This window comes from Amphiura filiformis, chromosome 5, assembly GCF_039555335.1.
Source record: "Amphiura filiformis chromosome 5, Afil_fr2py, whole genome shotgun sequence".
Classification (NCBI taxonomy): domain Eukaryota; kingdom Metazoa; phylum Echinodermata; class Ophiuroidea; order Amphilepidida; family Amphiuridae; genus Amphiura; species Amphiura filiformis.
In genome coordinates, this window is record NC_092632.1 from 52,913,364 (window position 1) to 52,937,684 (window position 24,321).

At 36.2% G+C, this 24,321-nt stretch overlaps 1 protein-coding gene across 1 annotated transcript in view; it reads left to right on the plus strand.

Moving 5' to 3' along the window:
* LOC140152275 (uncharacterized) overlaps nucleotides 1-24,321 on the plus strand; it is a 111,508-nt gene that overhangs the window by 19,331 nt on the left and 67,856 nt on the right. The window contains exon 2 of the mRNA XM_072174580.1: nucleotides 14,773-14,832. Within this exon, the coding sequence (XP_072030681.1) occupies nucleotides 14,773-14,832 (60 nt within the window). The remainder of the gene's footprint in view (nucleotides 1-14,772; nucleotides 14,833-24,321) is intronic.

Consider the following 24,321-nt stretch of genomic DNA (forward strand, 5'->3'; position numbering starts at 1 on the left):
TTCCCCCCAAATTGTTTTTGCCCACTGTGACCAAGAAAATCACTCAGTGGTTAGGCCTATGGCATTTAAATGTATAAAATCAAACGTAGTTGTAAAATAATTAAATGCATGTTCTCAAAACGGGTTGATGTAGGTTGCGACCGCTTGTTTTAAAACAAAGAAAATAATAGATAATTAATAATAGATAATAAAACAGGAAATTACTGTAAGAATCAATTGTGAAGGGCCATATTTATTGGTCTCACTATGAGCTATTATTATGTGTTCAAGAACTGTTTTTCATGTTTTATTGTCTCCATTATATTTTTGCCTATCTCAATTTCAAATTTGTCGCCTTTGGGCCCCATGGACAAGACCATGTCACCACAGATCCTGGAATCTGTGATGTCACCCATATTTAAAATTTGATATAATTATTTGTGCACACTTGTGTTGTACTTTTATCCAGGACTTAAAACAGTTCACTTTGTGTAAGTGTGTAAAGGTCATGTAATCTTCAAAAGTACACACCAGGCAGAAAATAAACATATTTTTTTGCTGTGTCACACATTTGAATTTTTACATAATGTAGCGTTTCCCATATGGCAGGGCCGTAGCGTAGCAAGCGGGGCGGCCGGTGATGCCATGGCCGCCCCACTTTTTGAGAAATTTGTTATGTTTTTCTTAAATCTTTATTTTAATTTGGGCATATATTTGTCATTTGGCCGCCCCACATTTGTGATGGCCGCCCCACATTTTTCAACCTTGCTACAGCCCTGCCATATGTCTGCAGGAGAGGCCAAAACATAGAACAATTTTGTCACCATGTGCAAATATTTGGGCAAAATCACAAATTGATGCAACTTCAGTAGAATGATCCATCACTGTGCAGTCTGTGCTCAGGACTGTGGGATCAAAAGTCATGTAGGGGTCATCTTACTATAAATAAGGAAAAGTTATATGTAAATTTGTATGTTTGTATGTTCATAAAAGGCTCTCAGTTTTGATCCAAATGTCACCAAATTCATATGGGAGATCAGGAATATACAGAAAGAGCAAAAAACTTTTAATATAAAATTGAAATTGGTCAAGAATTGACTGCAAAAACAGTGAAAATATGGGTCAAACTCAGGGTTTTTTTGTAGGAAAATCGGTTGCCAATCAGATGTGTCACCTCAAGACCGTAATGCGCATACTATGTTATCACGCGCATAAATGATGCAGAGCCATGCACTTACGAGCCAGAGACCAGTGGACACACTGGACATGATAATATGGAAAGAAGGAAAAAGAAAGGACAAGAATGAAGTTTAAGGACGGGGCATGGGTATGGGGTGGTGAACACGTCCGCAGACACTCTATGAGAAAACGTAATAAATATGGGGAAAAGATACGTGTTTGTTTTAAGTATAAGCAATATATACGAAGTGGTACTATAGGGCTAAATTTTATTTAAACTAGAGCGATAACCGCACCATAGCTGAACCATGTGGCTTCGGCAGTATATTGTGGTAGGCCTATACTGTCATCATTGCATTTAAATTTCAGCTCAATTGAAGCATTTTGAAAACTTGACATTTGACCCCTTTATTGCCCCTTAATGACCTTAAATATTTTAAACATGTTTAGAATGTCATAAGGATCATTGCGTTTAAATTTCAGCTCAATCTGAGCATTTTGGAAAACTTGACCTTTGACCCCTTTATGACCCCTTAATGACCTTAAATGAATCTTAAAATGTTTTTAAAATGTTTAGAATGTCATAAGGATCATTGCATATAAATTTCAGCTCAATTGGAGCATTTTGAAAAACTTGACCTTTGACCCCTTTATGACCCCTTAATGACCTTAAATGAATTTTAAAATATTTTTGAAATGTTTAGAATGTCATAAGGATCATTGCATTTAAATTTCAGCTCAATTGGAGCATTTTGAAAACCTTGACCTTTGACCCCTTTATGACCCCTTAATGACCTGAAATAAATTTTTAAATGTTTTAAACATGTTTAGAATGTTGTAAGGATCATTGCATTTAAATTTGAGCTCAATCGGAGCATTTTCGGTTAAAATGACCTTTTTGACCCCTGTGACCTCAGGATGACCTTTGATGTTTGGAAATATTTTTATTATATTCTTTATGTTTTCCTCTTTCATATGACACCACTCATGGGGTCATACCTTCGTGGCATTTAGAGATATGTCCATTTCAGACCAAATGGTTAGTCAGTAAGCTAGTAAGTAAGCTAGTAAGTAAGCTAGTAACATTCACACATATAGGCTGATACCATTTCATGGTTCAGCAAAAATATGAAAACAAAAAAGTTAAGCTGCTAAGCCAAATAATTGTGCACTTTCTGATACAAGCATCATAATTTGCACATATGCAGAACATGGCCCAAAGTTTATTTCATGTCTGTGGGTGGATAGCTTTCATGGAATTATTAAATTGAGAGATCTCAATGGTCAAGCTTCAAGTAAGCAGTCAATGCTTCAATACCCTCTGCCAAGGTCAAATCAGAAAAAATGCATAATTACAGTCATGAGGCAAAAGAGTAACTCAGAGCGACAGCGGACATACTAAAGTTAGAACCCTACTTTCCACATTAAAATCAATGTCCGAGGGTGCAAGATGGAACAGCCAAATGTCAGCAAATGATATCATGCCAACCGATAGAATGTGGGCTGAAGCTGCTGTGGCCAGAGGTGAAAATAAAAGTGGTCATTTTGTGTGTGTGTGTATATATTCAGGGTTTTTCCGATTTTGAATCATTTCACTTGTTTTTAAATACTCGATTTTGAGTTTTCTTCCAAAAACATCATGAAAAAACATTTTAAAGAATATATTTGCACATTTTATTTTCACGGTAGTTCCTTCAAGAGTGAAAGGTGCAAAACTTAATGTACCGCGGAAAAACTAACAATATGTAGATATGGTTTGTGATCATTATTTGTGTCAGGAGTGGGGTAGCAAAATTGCTCTACTATTTCCCATGACAATTAATGTTTAGAAATTGGGCCACCAGAGTCAATGCATGGCAACATTGTTTTGCATGGAGTCCGATTACAGGCAATGACTGTCCTGCTTGTTGTTCGGCTTGCAGTCAAGTCAACTACATGTATGAGTCCGACTCTCTTCTGTGACAACATCAGTTTGAATAAGTTTTTAAGATTTTAAGAGTAAAAATTAAACAAAAGGACTTATAATTAAGTCAAAGAAAGTTCTGAGAACACTGCTGAAATATGACAATCATATTCATTCCATTATAAACTGCCCGGGGTGCTTAACAAAGTCATTTTTGGTGGGCGCTTTTTTGTTGACATTGTTTACATAATTGTTTGACATAAGGCCCTTTACAATTAATTCTTAGTTTCCTGTTTCCCGCCCGTGTCCAAAGTAGAGAATTGCAAAATATTTAATTATTTTATTTTTATTTTGGATTTTCTCTTTCAAAATAAAATGACTTCCATTTGATACTATATGACTTTGATCATATCAACTATAATGATGGATAAACAAAGAACATAACTGTACCATCACTTATGTATAAAATCAAACATAGTTGTAAAATAATTAAATGCATGTTCTTAGTCAAAGCGGGTTGATGTAGGTTACGACCACTTGCTTAAAAATAAAGAAAATAATAGATAATTAATAATTAATAATTAAAAGTCGCCTCATCCCTTGTTTTCAACCATGAAACAGGAAACTAAGAATCAATTGTGAAGGGCCTAAACATGCAATGGCCCAAAATATTGATTTATCTATAATGGTTCCATGTTTGAAGTGTACATGTTGGTAGTTCTTGCATGTGTTTAAAATGGGGAATCATGTGTAGTTGGTTCCTGCAAATGATGATGGGGGATCACATGTAGTAAATTGGCTGGGTGGGCACTTTAAGGGCATGGATGGTTAATGGAACAAATGGTACATGCATGTGAGTCCTACAATAAAACAAAGTTGAAAGAATTTAATTTGGTTGACTGGACTGAAGTCAAAAACCACCATGAGATACCTGTTGGACGTTTGTTGTTCTGTTCTGCATGCATGCCTTTGTTTTTATGTGTACTTTAAGCACAGTTGTTGCTATGGTGCTTTCTTAAACTTAAGGTGGTACGAAAGGAAAAATGAAGTTGCTGTGATTGAGATTAAAATAGACTTGTTGCAGAGGGATATGCAAAATAATCTTAATTCTAAAATTTGAGCCAAATCGGACAAACGGTTTTTGAGATATTGCTATTGAAAGATTCTTTGTATTATATTGTTTTTGCCAATATATTGATGAAGTTAATGAAGAAAATTGGCCAAATGTGCTCATTAATATTAATTTTTGCGAATATTTTTGCGAATAAACCTTCATACTACTTTTAACTTTAAGAATTTTGACCCGTACTTTGCCAGTGTGTCTCTATGACCTAAACCTTTAACATGTGATTTTCCCGCCCATCTAATTTGCATATTTGCATAATTAATTAGCCTTAAGTATAATGCTAATTAATTATGCAAATATGCAAATTAGATGGACGGGAAAATCACATGTTAATGTTTTAGGCCATACAAACACATTGGCAAAGTTTCATGTCAAAACCATATAAAATAAAAGTAGTATGAAGGTTTATTCATAAGATATTGGTATAATATTGGCAAACATGAATATTCATGAGCACATTTTGCCAATTTTCCTCATTAAATTCATCAATATATTGGCAAAAACAATAGAATACAAAGAAACTAAAAACATGTATATCTTGACAACCGTATGTCCGATTTCCTTCAAACAAAAACTATTTTGCTCAGTGTATTTAGCTTAACTTATTCAATCTATTCAAATGGTTCTAAATTCAGTTTCTGTTTTCCAGAAACATCGTTTCGAACCCACTTAAAGGTGGATGGTTAGATTTCTATCTTACATCAAGGCCTACCATTAAAACAATCAGTTTCTGAATGCTGAATTACATAATTGATCCAGCGGTTTTGATATGAGAAGCAAAAATGTGTTTAACATGCCCTACAGGATAACACTAAGCCTACCTACATGTTTTTGTTCAAACAAAATTAGCTAAAAAGTATAAAAGTCCCTAAAAAGACCTAAAAGTCTTAAATAGCAGGGCAGCCTGCATCATGGGGGTGGGGTGGGGAGGGGAGTAGGATTCTTTCTCATGGGGGGGCAAACTTTATCCACCTGGCTACATGTACACCACTAGCAGTGATAATGGATATGCAAATATGGTCACCATGGGCATTTGATTACAGGGACGTAGCAAGGTTGAAAAATGTGAAGCGGCCATCACAAATGTGGGGCGGCCAAATTACAAATTATTATGCCCAAATTTAAATACAGATATAAAGAAAAACATAACAAATTGCTCAAAAAGTGGGGCGGCCATGGCATCCCCGACCACCTGCTTGCTACGGCCCTGTTTGATTAGTTCAAGTTCCAGAAATGGTGTCAAAGTATGTCATGCCTGAATTCTTATGTATACTTATTTTTCTGACACACTGACTTGGAAAAGTTTTGTAATTGAGCAAACAGTTTTTAAACTGTTGTTGTTTAAAAACAACTGAAAAAGTGCCTGTGTGTACATATTTACTGGTATGTGGGTTCAGGAATAAAATTATTTCCTAATTGGCAAATTCAATCAAAAATAAACAATTTCACAGGGCAGTACAAGAGGCTGATGATGTCTCATAGCTCTCCTATGTCTCATACTTCGATTTGGTAGATCAGTAAAAACTGATACTAGAAAGGTTGCAGCACCATAGCTGAACCATGTGGCTTCTGCACTATATTGGGTATACCACTGTCACTCGGGGGTCATACCTTTTTGGCATTTCGAGATAGAAATCCAAAATAGGAATATTTACCAGACTTATGAGGAGTAGCAACAGGTGGACAAAATAGTTTTTATTATATTCTGTATTTTTTATCTTTTTCATTTGATCCCATTCGGGGGTCATATGTTCTGGACATGATATGAAACGGACCCACAATATGAATATTATTATTTAAAACCCAGGTCTAATGAGGAGTATCTGCCCCTGGTAGGAAAATGACCCTTATTATATAACTTTTTTTTTCTCTTTTATTTGACGCCACTCGGGTGTCATCTTCTTGGGATTTCGAGATATGGAAAAGGAACCAAAATAGGAATATTGGCCCGGAGTTGTACATAAGTCCTTATACATGCGAAATAACAAATGTGTACAACTCTATGGAGAATGCAAACCTTACTGATGTGTTGAAGCCATCGAGTCCCAAAGCCAATATCTCTCAGAAATGTTGTCCAAGGACAATAGGACATATCTTCAACATACCTGAAGTTGATGGTGGGGCAAAATGTCTGACATTGGTTTTCAGGGGGGTCAAAATGTACAAAAAATGTACAATTGGGGGTTTGCATGGGTAATATCTCAGCTAAAAGTATTCTAATAGGCTCAATATTGGATACGAGTAATGTCCTACCAAAGGGCTCTGACTGGCAAAAAATGGACAATAAAATTATTTTTACTTTTGGAGTTTTGACCCCCCAAAGTTGGTCCTGGATGGACGAAGTTGCATTTTGAGGGCCCTATATCTTTTAAAATAAAGGAGTTACAAGTTTTCTGATGCCAGATTTGAACTCCACACAAATAAGTACCCCAGAATACATATTTTTCAAAGTTGTAAATGGTTCCCTTTATACATTTATGGAGCTCCAACGTTGTCTTTCGGCGTTGCGACACATTTTTACGCTGACCCCTAAATTTCAAATTGATGCCACGGGAAACCGAAATGGCCTCTGAAGCCCAACTTTTCAGGCTTTTACTTTCTCATCAATATCTACCACCACACAGAAAAAGAAAAAAAATTGAAGAGGTGCTGCGGTGCACATCCCTGGAGTTGACATGGAATGGGTCAGCTCTCGAAGTAAATTGTATATAAATCTAATGATATATGTACTCAAAGTGTATGTAGCTGGGATGAAAAGCTGTCCATCGTATGAAAATGTTGACCTTTTCTATTGAATATAAAGATTTTTTCCCCAAAACACCAAAAATATAGGTCTTTTTGGGAAAAAATGTATAGGCCCCTATCTGCAATATGAAAGGTCAATTTTCAATTGATGGACAGCTTTTCATCCCAGCTACATGTACGTTAAGTACATGTCATTAGATTGATAAAGTTTGCTTTGTCTTTGAGGACTGTTAAATATCAAAAATATTAAAAACATCAAATTTAAATAATTTGCCATAAAATTTGTATTATATCGCGAATTTCGAAAAAAAATCAAAATTATTTGATATACGTAAAGACCTTTTCCTGAAAGAAACCCTTTGATTTTTCTAACCATGCATCATATTTTTGAGACCTTTCTCTTTTTGAGACCTTTTTGAACCATTTGGCCTTACATTTACATATGGCTTACTCCATGAAGTTGGGGCACAAAGTGTGACATAAGGGTCAAAATTTCAAAATGACTTAATTCTAAATGTTGTGTGTGTTTTAGTTACTTCAACTATCATACTTCAACAAAAAAGTCAGAATTTCTGTGGTAGTGGTTCGTTGTTCAACAGTCAAGGCAAATATCACGATGCTACATGGACACCATTTTAGACTACTTCTCTCTATTTTAAACATACTGTCCATGACATGTCTTAATAAAATACTTTTTTATGATGTCCTACCATGGCAAATTTGCATAATATTACCAAATTACATCTTAAATCAGAAACAAAAGTTATGAGGCATCAAAAATGGAGGATAACGGGTAAATCTAAATATCAAAATTATGTTTGATTTCTTTTTGTATCTAAAATTCACAAGGAATACATTTACAGCTACCTAGGATGGTTCAGAAAGTATTAGATTCACAGCTGGTAGTTTATTTTGAAATTAGAAGTAAAAAAAACCTGCCTTTGTTGCAAAAATTCAACATAATTCTACCGATGCTACTTGGACACCGTGTCCTGTAGAATCTGTAGGATTGCGAGTTTTGCACAAGAAGTAATCATACTTTGTGGTTAAGTTATTTATTAAATTACATTTGGGCCTATGGACATTAAAAGTTGAAGAAAAAATAAAACAAGGATACCTAAAAAACTAGTGAATACAAAAAACTGACAAAACTGTGTACTGATGCCACATGGACACCGTGTCTGATAGTGCATACAAATTTGTATTAAACATATAAATATTTTACAATGTTTGCCTGCCCTCAAAAGTTAATATGTTTAGTTGTTTGTCATCTAGTTTCAAAATATAAGAAGAAATTACATAAATTTTAACTGTTTGCTTCCCAATGCTATACTTTGATCCCAATGCTACATCCCGATGCTACATGGACACCGCACCATTTTTTCAAAATATTTACTCTTTGGTAAAATAGTAGCTCCTCAGATCAAGTTCCCTTGAAAACCCCTACCCAGTCACATCTTAAAATAAGTCCATTCATGTCAGTATGTGTACTGGCCTTGCTGTAAGCAAGTGTAATGGTTTAAAATCTCCCGATGCTACACGTCAACACTAGGGTGCATCAGATGCCCCTCATGTCAATGGATTCATCTGTCCCTAGTCAGTGGCGTAACTCCTATGGGCTCTGGGGGGGCGTGCACCCGGGCTAAGGGGCACCCAAGCCTGGATAGCCTTTGACACGATAGTACTTTATTATAGGAAAGAAGTGGACACTTTTACCCACCATGCATTGAATTACTCTTCATTTGGGTGCCCTTCAACACAAAATTTTTTGCGCTTCCTTCAGCGCATTGCAACTATATAAATTGTCATTTTAAAGACCTAAATTCAACTTGATTAAATACCAAATTAGTGGTATTTATGCGCATTTTCGCGCACAAGCACGCAATTGTTTTAGGTAGCGGGTGGTATTTTGTATTCTTGCCCCTGGGCGCCATATGCTACGCCACTGCAGCTAGTGACGAGTCTCCAAAGTAAAGACATTAGAGAATATGAAAACATTTTGTTTTATTAACATGAACTGCATTGAAACATGAAATAAATTTAATCTGAAACACTTCGTAAGTTATTCGGTAGGTCTATGGCTTTCAATACTAAAATTGATTAGCTCTGCACCATGTTGGTCAGGGGCACCCGAACTACTTTCGCCCCCGGGCACCCTGACCCAAAGTTACGCCACTGTCCCTAGTCTTAAAATGTTCCTATTGTCATAAAACTAACATGTGCCAAGTTTAAATTAATTCGGAGGTCGTCCTGGGGGGCCACCGAGAGCCTAAAGTTACAATGTGTGTTCCTATGTAGTAAAGTTCGTTGACCCCTGTACAATTCCAATTAGAAGCCGATCGAACAATTTAAAGTAGCTGCCATATCAAAACCGTTAGGACTTAGAAGCTCAAATCTTTTGCGCTTATAGTACTGATAATCATCTCCGAATCGGTGATAAAATTAATCACCAACAAAATGAGCATGTGTGGAATTGGCACAAGCGCCCTCGATACAAAATTTCAGTGAAATAGGCATTTTGTGGTAATTTTTACCTCAAATTTTACAAATGTTGATGTCCTGGTTGTCATTACACTTTTACAAAGCAGATTTTCTGAACTTTAGATCAATATATAATACATATTAACAACTTTCAGTGTGAAATAAAGTATTATAGCACTTGGTTAAGACAGAAATTATAGATTTTCCCAAGAATATGGACTGTGGGGGCGCTTTTGACAATAAAACACACAGTCATTTCTTTGGAGATGGATTTTCATCACAGATTCAAAGATGATTATCAGGACGCTTAGCTCCCAAGATTTGAGCTTCTAAATCCAAACGGTTTTGATATGGCAGCTACTTTAAATTGTTCGATCGGCTTCTAATTGGAATTGTACAGGGGTCAACGAACTTTACTACATAGGAACACACATTGTAACTTTAGGCTCTCGGTGGCCCCCAGGACTAATTCTCCTAATTAATTCAAACTTGGCACATGTTAGTTTTGTGACAATAGGAACATTTTAAGACTAGGGACAGATGAATCCATTGACATGAGGGGCATCTGATGCACCCTAGTCAACACCACAGTGACATTTTCTCATGAAATTTTAAAACGACTGAGACTCTTGGGCACAAATGCTGGCCAAATTTCCCATAAACACGTTTACATCAATCAAAACACAAAACAAATTGATTTGAATGATACATGTGCTGTGGGTGAGCTGTAATACCGATGCTACACAAGTTATTTTTCTGGACACCGTGTGTAGCATCGGGAAGTTCATTTTTGACATCCCATAAATTTTAATTGACTAATTTCTGTTTTGTTTAAATGTATTTTTTAGTTACTACCAACATTAATTCATGTAATATTATGTAAAACCGTGACTGTTTGATGTTACATTTGAAATTACCGGTATTTGTATTCTGTATACGACACGGTTTCAGATTTGAAGCAGGTTTGACTGCCAAAAATGGCAAAATATAAAGTTTCAAAAAATATTGTTTTAAATATGTTTTCTAGACCGAAATTTTGTGCAGAATTCATTTCTGAAGTCAGAAATGCACAATCTGTCATTGTTTTCCTGATATGAGCATTACAGTAGAGGCATATGCTTTTGACGGAAATAAAAATATGAGATCCATAAGTGACAACATCATCACAACATATTTGAACTCTATTGGCACACTTATAAAGGCTCTGTAAGGCTCACATCATGTTGTAGTGCAAGTCTGACATCTGATTGGTGCACACACATTGAATATAGGTCACATGATTGCGCAATATTACAGGTACTAATTGTTCCCGATTTTGCTCAAAAATGGGGTGGCGAGTCAATTTGATAAAAAAATTAGAACTTAAAAAATATGCATTTTAGCACAAGTTTGATACTATATCCCTGTAGTACTGTATCATGGGAATAACTGATTAGTTTTTCTGAAGTCAGAAATGCAAAATCTGTCATTGTTTTTCTGATATGAGCATTACAGTAGAGGCATATGCTTTTGACGGAAATAAAAATATGAGCTCCATAAGTGACAACATCATCACAACATATTTGAACTCTGTTGGCACACTTATAAAGGCTCTGTAAGGCTCACATCATGTTGTAGTGCAAGTCTGACATCTGATTGGTGCACACACATTGAATATAGGTCACATGATTGCGCAATATTACAGGTACTAATTGTTCCCGATTTTGCTCAAAAATGGGGTGGCGAGTCAATTTGATAAAAAAATTAGAACTCAAAAATATGCATTTTAGCACAAGTTTGGTACTATATCCCTGTAGTACTGTGTCATGGGAATAACTGATTAGTTTTTTAAACATGTCACCCTTATATTTTTTTTTTGCGATTTTTTGAAATGCCAAATTTTACGTAATTTACAGATGTCACAAATTGATAAAAAAATTAGAAAAGCAAATTGAGAAGGAATAGAAAGATATTAATGTTATACCCAAGTAGGAACTTATACTGTGCACAACTGATTAGTTTTTCAAGCCTTTAGCTCTTGTAGTTTTCTTGTAATCCCGATTTTTATAAATGGCGGGAATATTTACACACATCAAAATTTTAAGGGGTAGGGGAAACATTTTTACATTTTGCAAGTTTTTCCCTTAGTTAAAATGAACAAAGTTAGGTATCAAATGAAAGCCCATTCAATACTGCATAGACTGGTAGGTCAACCATCACTGTAGCACCTTCCTATCAAGAGTTGTGATTTTTCAAATCAATTTGTTTGCCGAAAACGGCTTATTTTGGCATGTCAATTGTCACGAGGCGTGTCATATTTGAATGATTCTGGCGCGCAAATGATTAAGTCAATCACAAAACAAATACCTGAATCCATCAAATAGTACCCTCAGCTAATATGTTAACATTTTAAATGGCCATATCTATGTATATTGTAGACTCTATGAGTATACAAAGTTGGCATGTGAACATTTTGTCACCCAAAAAGTGCGTTTTTTGGGCAAAATCGGCAACAAATCAACATTTTGTAGCAAAACGATGTACGCTGCACGCGTTTTGACAAAAAAATCATGTTCTACAAACAATTTTACCCTAGAAAAGACACCTTAGAAATTAAACATAGCTATTTTCACTCTGGGGTGAATTTTTACACACTTTGGCAGTGAAACCTGCTTCAAATCTGAGACCATGTCATACTTGCTTTGTCTATGTCACGTTTTTTGCCCTAAAAAGTGCTGGACACCAACCACTTAATGGCCCGTAAAAATAAAAAAATAATAGGTACAATTTTCAAGTAACTTTTACATGAAAGTTAAACTTCATATCTATTTAGAAAATATCAACTGAGGAGAAAAGGTTCATATAAGAAATATTAAACTGCATTTATACTAAACACCTCAAAAGAAATAAGTCCCCCTCTGAACATGTCGTCATAACACGTAGGGTTTCGTTTTGCACCAACAAAACTAACTTTGAAATAATTATATGACTGTTTACTAAGTGCTGTGTGAAAATGAGAGATTTCCATGACTTCAGGGCTGAATGAGCCTAAATTGAAGACAAAAAGTGCCCTTTCCAAAAGTCACAAAGTAGGCCTATGCTTGTTAACTGCAAGGCGTATTGGGACAAGGAATGGAACTGACCATCTTACAACTCACTGTGCTGAACTCTGCACCAAGGGGATTTGCATGGCTGAATGATCAAGAATCGATACACATTACAGTAAATGTTCACTTGGTGAGGATTTTAAACTGCACTCAAACACATGGGGTTTTCCGTTAGTAACAAGCCATGAATCAACTTTTGTGACAAGCATAGGCCTACTTTGTGACTTTTGAAAAGGGCAGTTTTTGCCTTCAATTTAGGCTCATTCAGCCCTGAAGTCATGGAAATCTCTCATTTTCACACAGCACTTAGTAAACAGTCATATAATTATTTCAAAGTTAGTTTTGTTGGTACAAAATGAAACCTTACGATGTTATGACGACATGTTCAGAGGGGGACTTATTTCTTTTGAGGTGTTTATAAAATTCTGCCAATTTGTACTGTGCCCCAACTTCATGGAATAAGCCATATTGCCTTGCAAACTATTGATTTTGATCAAAGCAAAATTTACATTAAGATATATTCCGAATACTAATAGCATGTTCATACACTAATGTAGTGTATGAACGGTGTCTCGTGGTTCGGAAAGTCACGTAAAGCTGGTGGTCCCGTGTACAGGAAGAGTCAAATCCTGTGCACGTTAAGTGTCAGAGCTATTCGAAAAGAGAAGGGGGACCATCCCCGGTTCTGATATCTGTATAATCCACTCCTCTAAGTTCCAGAGGACTTCCAGTTTAGCTCAAATGAGCTGCTATAGGAAGTACTAGAAAGAAAGAAAGAAAGAAAGCAATAAATCTCATTTAGTATAATATGTATTCCAAGTAAAACAGCATTGTCTGAAGGAAACCTTTTAATTTTTTAACCATGCGGCATGTTTTTTACTAGTAGCGATCAATCTTATTTTAGTATTAATATTTTAAATTAATATGCATTCCAAGTAAAACAGAATTTTCTGAAGGAAACCTTTCCCTTCTCTAACCATGTATCATGTTTAAGACTTGTACTCAAAAATATCTTTTCCTTTGATGTCTTTTATTTTACCAAATTTTATGGTAAATTACAGTATTTTACTGAAAATTACCTGCTAAAATAGCAAGGGTTTATTTTGCTTACCATTAGAACACTGCCTATGAGAGGTAACAAGAAAAACGAGGAAAAGTACATCTGTAGTACCCGGTATAGCAACCAGCATATTAAAAATGTTCCCTTACAGTTCCATTTTTGTGGGATCAACTCTGGCGGAAATTGTTGCCACACCAGCACATTCTGGTGTTAAAAGCACGCAATCGAAGCTAAATATGTGATAGTTCCGTATTATTTTGTATATTATTATTAATCTATAGATCAGCGAGATCAGGGGTTCTAATCCGTCTGATGACTTTTCTATGATTATAATTTTCCTCTTCTGATCCTTGCTATTATTATTATTAGGTCTAATATTTAAACTTCACGCTATTTCGTCATCATTAAAATAGTTTTAAAATTTTGCGTGTACTATCTTTAGTAGACAGCATGTAATGGCGATTGATATTTTTCACATATTTTGCATTATTTTGGCATCTTTATAAATAATAGGACACATAGACCAAGCCATGTATAAATTACATGAAAATAATTATATTTAGTACAGAGTACATAAACAGGCTAAGACTGCACGTGAATCTGACATTCCGTTCTAAAGATATGAACGAAAACGTAATTTCAGATGATTTTTTTATGTTATTAGAGACAACTCTGGCGGAAATTTGTTGCCACACCAGCACGTTCTGGTGTTAAAAGCATGCAATCGAAGCTAAATATGTGATAGTTCCGTATTATTTTGTATAATAGTTGCAAATGCACATTCAGATTACACTTTCCCCTTCCACACCCCCCATTTTCCAATGTTGGGAGACTGTATTAAATGTAGAAATGATGACTATTTTGTCCAAATCAACATTGCAATAGGGGAGTGGGGAAGGATGTTGGCCAATTAACGCTCAGGTGTGGCAACATTTTTCTCCAAGGTTGCAGCATATTAAAAATGTTCCCTTACGGGTCAATTTTTGTGGGATTCCAGTTGGGGAAGGATGTGACACACTGCGGTAGGGTGAGGGAACAATTTAGATTTTCTGGAAGAATAGACACCCCTGCCACTCAGTTTATGTCAATTTGCATGAGCTACAAAAAGTCATTCAAGAAAACTCCACAGAAAACAATATAGGAACTATTGTCCCATGAAAAGATAAATTGAGTAAAATCAGATGTTAACATGTTTTTATTTTGTGTATTACAGGCAGCGGACCAGCTCTACTAGCAGTGAGTCCTCATCGTGGCCAAACTCGGCAACCTCAAGGTAAGTCACAGGGCACACTCAAAATTTCTCTTGGACCAAATAAAAAATGGTTGCTTGTCCTTTCCCGACCAACCCTAGTCTTGAAAATATGGAAAACAGTTTTTACTGTATGTATAAAGAATACCAACCCTAATGTTGGAAATTATAGATACATTTTTTAGCTTTTGGAATGTTTTACATCCAGAAAGGTTTTTGAAAGAGTTTCTTCACACTTCTTATTTAAAACTGTTTTCAAACATGAATGAAGTGATAGAGTAGAGAGATATCCCAAATCACATCTATAAATTAGACCTAATTATGCAACATGTTTTTTCAACGAAAAATGTAAGCTCTAAATTTTGACATTTTTAAATTTTATTTGCCCACTTAGGAAGAAGCTATGGTTACCAAACTTTCAGGGATGGTAAATAAGCTTTTAAATAATAATATCTAAATTCTCTCGCCAGGATTTTTGGATAAAGTGTTTACTTTTTGAAACAAATTGTTTTTTCATTTTTTTTATTTTAGGGAATGTTAGAACCATTGTAGCTTAAAATAGAAACGCTTAATTGAAAAAAGCTGCTGAGAGAATTTAGATATCTTATTTACCACCCCTGAAAGTTTGGTAACCATAGCCCCTGCCTAAGTGGGCAAAAAAAATCCTAGAATTTAGGTAATTTAGTGTTTCTAGAAAAAATCAAACAAACATAAAAAAGTACGGAAATAATCACAAAATAGGCTCTTGTTTTTAAATAATGATTTCTTTATGTACATTGCCATGCAACTAACTGCTACATTTCTATGCAAACTTTTATTTATTTATTCCGAAATGCATTTTTATTTTATATTGAAATAATTTGGGGAGGAACGACAGTATACTTGACTGATGTTGCTGCTTCATCATTAATCGCACCGGTGGTGTTAAAAATAGATCACAACTTTTCCTGGGAACTTCATGTAAATCTTTGCTGCATGCGCCGAAACTGGGTGTAAACATAGTAAGAAAGCATCGGTGAAGGGGCAGATTTTTGGGTGTTTTTGTGGCACACTCGAAAATATGTGAAATGTTGCCATTTCTGTGCCCATCATCCCCGCCCAATGCACGATGACGCTGATAATTTGGGCGTGATTTATATGTAGATACACGTAGTCATGGTACATGTAGGTACACACGTGAAACGCAGACCCTGGTAAAAATAATGAGATTTTTGTGAAAGCCTTTATTTTTTCCTTGTGAAACTGCCCTTCTTTTAGACGGTTTGAGAATTTTTCTATCCGTCCACTTTTTTTAATTACCCGTCTTAAAGTCGTGGATGTGGACGTATCGCTGGCTAAGACCTTGGTCACAAAAAAGAGGGTCCCAACTTGTGACACATGGCGATATAAAAATTATAAATTTACCTTGAAGTTAAATAAAAAAAATTTTAATTTTTTTTTTATGTTACATATATACATGTAATCTTTAAAATATAAAAATTACACTACATGATACATTTGTCAAGAACAATAGTAACTGACTACTGAGGATTAAGCCACCAAGCACCAAGTACTGATTAATTGTTGTTCATTGAAGAAAATTTCCACGTGCATAATCAGTGTGACTCATATCATATTATCCAGTTGTCCTACTACGTCACAGTTTACCTGGAAGTGTTGAATTTCCTTTGCTGTTACTATAGTAATGAACATCAATAACAAATGTTTCTAGTGAATTCTACTTTAGAACAAGGTTTACACGCCTTTTGTAATTTGTATAGTATCCACAGTATTTGGGCCTGCAAGGTCATAGATTTTAAATACCACTTTTGCAAACTATTACTAGTAGTAGTTGTCATTTACATACATGCATGTGGTGACTATTGGTGTAGTACTGGAAAACTTAGCGATATGACCAAAGGACATTGTAAGCGAGAGGCACCAACGCCATTTTCGACAGAATCAGTGATAACGCCATTTTCGACAGAATCAGTGATATTGTTAAAAAGGTAGGTTAAACCTATGGTCATGCACTTCACCCTTCTGTTATAACATGGCCAGATGGAAAATGATCCTGCAAAGTGGGATTTACACCTACTTTCCAACTATCCATTCAGAAATTTACCACGGTGACGTCTCTCATCTCACTGTACTACGTTTGTAAGTCGGAGTTCAATAAAGGAATATATAGGCCTACTTATTACAATCATGCTTATCTCCCAAAATTGAAGTGTCTCAATTTCATGAAATTCATATTTGAAATTACTGTTTTCTGATTTTGGCTTCAGAATTTGGCAGCTTTTAATTTGTTTACAGCCTAAGTATCTTTTAGGAATGTACATTTTATGATCATGATTAATACATGTACTATTGTACACAATCACAATACAAACTTGTTCATAGTGGCAATTTTGTGGGTACATTTCTTGTTGTTCAGTCATGTACAGTGTACTAGTAATTAACATTAGCCACGCATTGAGGCTTCTTTGAAAGGAAATTTCCGTTCCAATTTTTTTTTTTTTGTATTTTGGAATTGCTATTTTTTTGTATTTGCATTATAGTGGTGGTATGACAGAAGCCATATTTTAAACTAAAAAACTGCATTGTCCTTCTTTTAAACACAGACCCTCTTTCTAGGGTCTGTGTTCATAACATTTATTTAGGAAATAAGTTGAGGAAGCCAATATTGGTCTTGATTGTAATTTTAGTATCCAATATCGATGTATGAAAATTGGGGGGCATTTTGTCCCCTCCTGAGAAAAATCATGCACATGGGGTGGAAATTACACTTACACCCTAAAAGCCTTGTGATTTCCTTTATAGAGCCATTACCATTCCTCTTGTGTGTCAGCTTTATTTGTCTAAATATTTTAGTGCAAATGCTGCTGAAATTTATTCAGCGTATTTTATCTATACAGTATTGTGTAGGCGGAAAAAAATCAGATTCATAACATCAGTGTATTCAATATACATGTACAATGTAGAATAGCGTGCACACAGTTGGGTGCAACACTTATGCTAGTTGTGCATTGCATAATGCATGACTGAAGCAAGCTTATGTGAATTTTCTCGAGCATGAATTGGTACTTTATTGACGCACACAGTAACAAAAACTGATAAATTTTACCCTAGTATTATAAGCCGAACAAACTTTGGGTCATGCTTGCCTCCACCCTGCTCCAACTCACCTTAATAGAATATAATTGTTTGAACATACCACTAGCTTGAGTTCACATACAATTCCCAGAAATTGGGCTACCAGCAAGGGTGAAAATAAGAAATAATGAACCAGGAGCTCCTTTTTACACAAAATGGCCCCTGGTTCACTTCATTCAACATGGAACCAGGGGCCACTTCTAATCAACAAGTTTTTGTAATATTTGTTCTGGATAAGTTCATCATGCATTTATGGCTGGGCAATTGAATTTTTGGGTATAGTGACCAGGGGCCAGTTTCTGAAGAAAAGTGTCCACTGGTCAGCGTAAATTTAGATGGGACCAGGGGCTAAACGGCTCCCGTCTCCCACTTATTTTCACCCTTGGGTACCATAAAAGCGCTTATTTCTTGATCAGCATCTCAGTGTTTTATGCTAAGATTTTCCATGAATGTGCGTGATTAAAACGGTTTTCTTGGATGATTTTTTGACATGAATCATAACTGATTTTTTTTTTTAAATCTTTGGTGAAATGGCAATAAAATGAACCCTGTACCAGTTCCAGAGTATTGTTTAGTGCCCATGACAACCCCTCTCTGACATTACAAAATCCACCATGCACGCATATTCCAGAGTCCCTGATTTTTGTCAGGTAATCAGTTCCCAAGACCCTCTTTTTGTCCAGTTGATCAATTCCCAAGACCTTTTTGTCTGGCTGATGGGCTGATCAGTTCCCTAGACCTCAAAAGAACTGGTGGTGGCACCATAGACAGTAGAGACTACTGTCTATGGTGGCACACCCCTACCAAAAGTGCCCTCCAGGGTAAAGCTCTTCTAATGAATTAAGGAATGCAAATGATAAAGCAATATGCTCTTTATGAAGAGTCTATTGAATAAGACATAGGGTTGCCTGCCCTTTTTATCCTATCACTATACAGAGAATCCTATTTCCATATTAATGTTGTTATTGAGTGAGGCCATTGACCCAGACAGTAGTTGACAAATGTTCAGGTGCAGTAACATGGAAAGTACATGGAAAGTACAACCCTCCAAGGTGTTGACAAATGCTGCATGTAGTGCCAAGAAAAAAAAAAGGTTTATTTGCCCACAGATATTGGAACACCTTTCAAAATAGGTAGGCCTATTTGTTCACAAATTAGGCTTGTTTTTGACTATGAGGGGAAAAAACTGTGATAGTTATTGCACAACACTTGTCAATCACTAAAAAATGATGTGAAACCATAAACCATTCCATTTCCATTTCTTTAAAGGGGGGTTATAATGATATTACTTTCAAGCCCGGTCACGGTCTTGGTCTCGGACCTGTCGGTCTTGGACCAGCCGGTCTCTGTCTTGGTCTCGATCTCGGACTGCCTGGTCTCGGTCTCAGTCTCGGATAGGCCGGTCTAGACTACAACACTGTCGATCAGGTTATGGACCTTTAAAAGTGGGAGCCAAGATTTTTATGTGCAAATAATGGCAATATAAAAAAAGCTGCCTTATTGTGTAATTGTGTAATTAATTGTGATATTTGCTGCAAAAATCCCGTCCAAATTTTGAGCTCCTTGTGGACCCAGAAGACGACATCAGATTGAATTTAAATTTGGTGTAGATTATAATTTTAGCAAGTGGCACACTTTGACCAAATAAGAAGAAAATCAGGTGTTTGATGCTCCCTACGTCTTTCACATGAGACTCATCAGGAGATCAGGGCCATCTCCCACTCCAAGATATTTCTGGCAAAAATACATTTTGATTTTTACACTTTTACAGGAGTCACATTTCATTTCAATAATGGATTTCCAGAAGTTGATCCCTAGGAGTTGATCCTTACAGCTCATTTTGCAGATAATCCAATAGATTTAGATTCTTATTAATTTCAATCTGTGGCCCTGAAATGATAATATAAAGGCATTATTGTCAAGCAAGATTAATTTTCACAGCATCAAAATTCCATGTTTCTGTGACCATGGCATAAACCATGGACACATGGATGGCAAAGGTGAAAATAAGAGAGCTTGAACTTCGGCAAAAAAGTGGCCCCTGGTTTACCAAGATTTGAAGAAACCAGGGGCCACTTCCAATTACCAAGGGGCCAATAAAAATAAAGATATGCTGATAATGCTGGATGGGTTAAATAAGCACTATTTGCAAAATAGCAAAATTTGATAATTTTGGTTCACTATCCAGGGGGCCAGTTTTGTGAGAAAAGTGTCCCCTGATCAACTACAAATGAGATGGAACCAGGGGCCATTGCAGAATTTCTGGGGGCCAAACAGCTCCCGTCTCCCCCTTAATTTCACCCTTGATGGACGGTCATCTGCAGCATATCCTTTGAAGAGCTATGCTTACCCAGCCTGAACACAAAAAATTGATAAGTAGCAAGATAGTCTTCAAACCTGCCATTGAATCAATTTACCATACAAAAGGTCAATATAACTCAACTGTCGTCCACTCAATTGCATTATAAGTTGCAAACCCAACTGGAATGTTCTGCCCCCAGCCTCTGTACAAGCATGGCGTTAATGAGACCAGGGGTTAGACATACGCAAGTTACATCAATGTTAGAGTTACTAGTATATATCGCAAGGGTAAAATGTATAATTTATTTATTTTAACTTCAAACTGAATCAAATACTGTAAAAGGGGATATTTTTGTGAGCAGTTATTTTTCGCGATTTCGAGCAAGAGAGACATTTTCGTGAGGTGTTATTTTCGCGGTTGGCACTCCAATCGGGAAATTCACTAAAATTAAACCCCAGCAAAAATTTCTCCTTTTACAGTATATCGAGGGTTACAGCAAAGGGCTGTAGACAAATTGGGCATTTCGAGATATAGCAAAAATGTTTGCAGATAGCCCAGATGCAGATAGCCCTTTGTTGCTTTAAACACCAGTGACCCCCTGCATTGCATACACTCAATGGAAGCTTTGCAGATAGCCCTTTGTTTAATACATCATGGGAGCTATACTTTTGATTTTGAAATCCATGTAATTTAAATAAAATTTCAATGCAGAATATTTCCAGTGTTCTCGGGATTATTTTGGTACCAAAACCTCAGCCAAAAAGCAGAGAGCTCTTTGTTACTAAAGTAGCTTCTTTCAAACACACTATAAACAGGTGCAAGTAAGACGTATGATGATCGAAATTTCTATAGGATTACATTTCAAATGGCCATTCATTTTTGCTGTCTATGCTGCGACATGAAATTTCAGAGAATTTTAGTACAATTCACCTGTCGAAGACAAAATATTTGTGGGCATGAAAATTTCATATTGGTCTCGCGAAATTCTCATGCCCGCAAACATTTCATTTTAGCAATCAAATTTTAACTATTGCTTTCATTACAGGCCAAACTCGTTTATTCAGACCTCTTTTATAAGGCCCTCTTACCACTTGTTCAGTGCCTGGATGGGACCATGACAACCCCTCTCTGACATTACAAAATCCACCAGTCCTATCGCGCCTCGCTGGCCGCTTCGCTGCCATGAGCGCTTCGTGCGCACCCCCTCAAGGAACTAGATCTACTTTCTAGGCCCTCTCTGTTAATATCCCAGTGACCTGGGTTCCCCACATTGCCCCTATGAACTCTCACCCTCCGTACCTCTTTGAACTCAAATCTGACTTTAAAACTAAATAAACATCCGCTTCGAAATGTACACCACCGGACGGCACATCCATTGTCTGTGGTAACTAACTGCCCTTACAACAGTTCATTTTTTGATTTTACGCCCGGTTCAGACGTTTAGAATTATATAGCTCTTTCCAATGATTTCTCCATTTTCAGAGGATTCCTTATAGATCTGTAGTTACAGCCTCTATAGATCACTTCTTTTTTTAAATCAGCTTGTATTACCTGGGGAACGTTAGAATTGAGAGTAGGCCAACTGCATGACTGCCACGTTATTAACCATCAGAAATGACGATTTCCCAATACATATTATGTAGCCTGGTATAGACTACATCATTATTACGCCTCTCTAATCTTTGAAAGTCCCTTTTATATGCGGTGCACCCGATAACAAAGGAATTTCAAAGCACAAGTAACAAAGCGTAAATAAGAAGTTTTACACCCGGAATACTACACATGATTGATGGCAAACCGCAAGATCTCCAATTCTTTAAGCCTCCAGCATACTTTCCTGCCGCTTGCCGCTGCGGCAAGCGGCAAGGCTTTTCAACCAATGACAAGCCTTTATTGTGTCCGTTTGTCTGCAATGCGCGTGCGCCACGCCGCTCAGCGGCAAGCGGCAGGGTAGTATGAAACCAGCATTAGTCTTACCTGAGTAACTGACACTGGTTTCTATCTATGATCCACATGACAGAACCAATGAAGTAGATAATCAGAGCCATCTTCATTAAAAGCGAGGGTCGCATTTTTGGTTTCTGTGACATAAAAGCAACAAAATAATTCGTTTGCTGGCTACATTAAGAGAATATTCTTCCCATCCCATGAAAGCCCGAAATCTTAACCAAGTAAAATTATTAGTGAACAAAATTGTCTGGGTAAGAAACGTAGATATCTTAACCGCACACAATCAAGTTGTACATGAACAGTTGAAGCATTGAGATACATTTATATCTTGATGGCTGAAGCAAGTATTCTTTTATACTTACCTTACTGCGATGATACACTGTATTGTGAGGACCACAACGAAAGCACCAAAACATAGCTAGGGATGTAGGAAAAACAGTCATTATTTTGATAGTTGGATAGTCAGAACTCTCTGTGTCGGGTATTTAGCTCAGGATCCTGATTTTACAAAATTTATCTTAAAGGAGTATTTCGTGAAGATCAGTAAAGGAGCTAAAAGGGCGGATGATGCGTTTAGGATTGGACTTGAACATTTTCCACTCACAAATAGTAAGTCCAGTTAATTAGATAATAGTTTAAATATTAATATTGCTGATTGGAATGATGCTATGTCTCAAAGAATTCTCATGCCCGCAAACATTTCATTTTAGCAATCAAATTTTAACTATTGCTTTCATTACAGGCCAAACTCGTTTATTCAGACCTCTTTTATAAGGCCCTCTTACCACTTGTTCAGTGCCTGGATGGGACCATGACAACCCCTCTCTGACATTACAAAATCCACCAGTCCTATCACGCCTCGCTGGCCGCTTCGCTGCCATGAGCGCTTCGTGCGCACACCCCCTCAAGGAACTAGATCTAGTTCTAGGCCCTCTCTGTTAATATCCCAGTGATTTTAAGGCTTTCAGACTTTAAGGTGGTATTGGAGGCATTTTCGAAGTGCTCTATTGATGTTTTAAACATATTAAATGAGCAGGGCAGAGAACACTGATCAGGCCAAAAAAAAAAAAATTGTTTGTTTGTCCATAAAGGCTTATGAAATAGTTGGGTCGGTAGGTCGGATTTTTTTTTTTTTTTTTTTTTTTTTTTTTACAGATATTGCACTTGAAACTGACAACTGACAAGACTGGTAAATAAGTCCAAACACACAGCACTTCACTGGTTTAACTCTTGAGATGGTTCTGCATAGGCCTGGCATTTTCGGGTAATTTTACCGAAATTGCAAAAACAAAAAAAAAGTTTTTTATTTTTCGGTTTTGTAGTGTCCCTAGACCTAAACGCTAGGATCATTCATGGTTGATCTAAAAAAAAAAAATAAAAATTCAAGATGTTTTGTATTTTTAATATGAAAATTGATACTTTGTATTCATGTCATACTCTATTAATGATTTCAAAATGCATTCAAATTCAATGCATTTTGAAATCATTAATAGACTATGACATGAATACAAATTATCAATTTTCATATTAAAAATACAAAACATCTTGAATTTTTTTTTTTATTTTTTTTTTTAGGTCAACCATGAATGATCCTAACATTTAGGTCTAGGTCAAGGGACACTACAAAACCGAAAAAAATAAAAACTTTAACATTTTTTTTTTTTTTTTTTTGGAAAAAATTTCAACAAAAAACAAATCCAAAAAAAAACAAAAACGGTCGGGACCAGGGTACACGGTCGGTCGGATGTGGACAAACAAACAATTTTTTTTTTTTGGCCTCAGTATGCCTTTTGTTTGAAGCTAATCAGACTTACGGTTTTCATAATACATACATTTTAAATTTCTTTGTATGTTACAAAGGTGGAGGACACTAAAGCTGTATTGATGAACACGCATGCATTAAAAATGATGTAGCCTAGGTCGAACAATAGCTTGGCCTGGGTTCCCCACATTGCCCCTATAAACTCTCACCCTCCCTACCTCTTTGAACTCAAATCTGACTTTAAAACTAAATAAACATCCGCTTCGAAAGGTCAATTAACTTTTTGCAGCCAGAAGATCAGTAAAGGAGCTTAAAGGGCTGATGATGCGTTTAGGATTTTCCACTCACAAATAGTAAGTCCAGT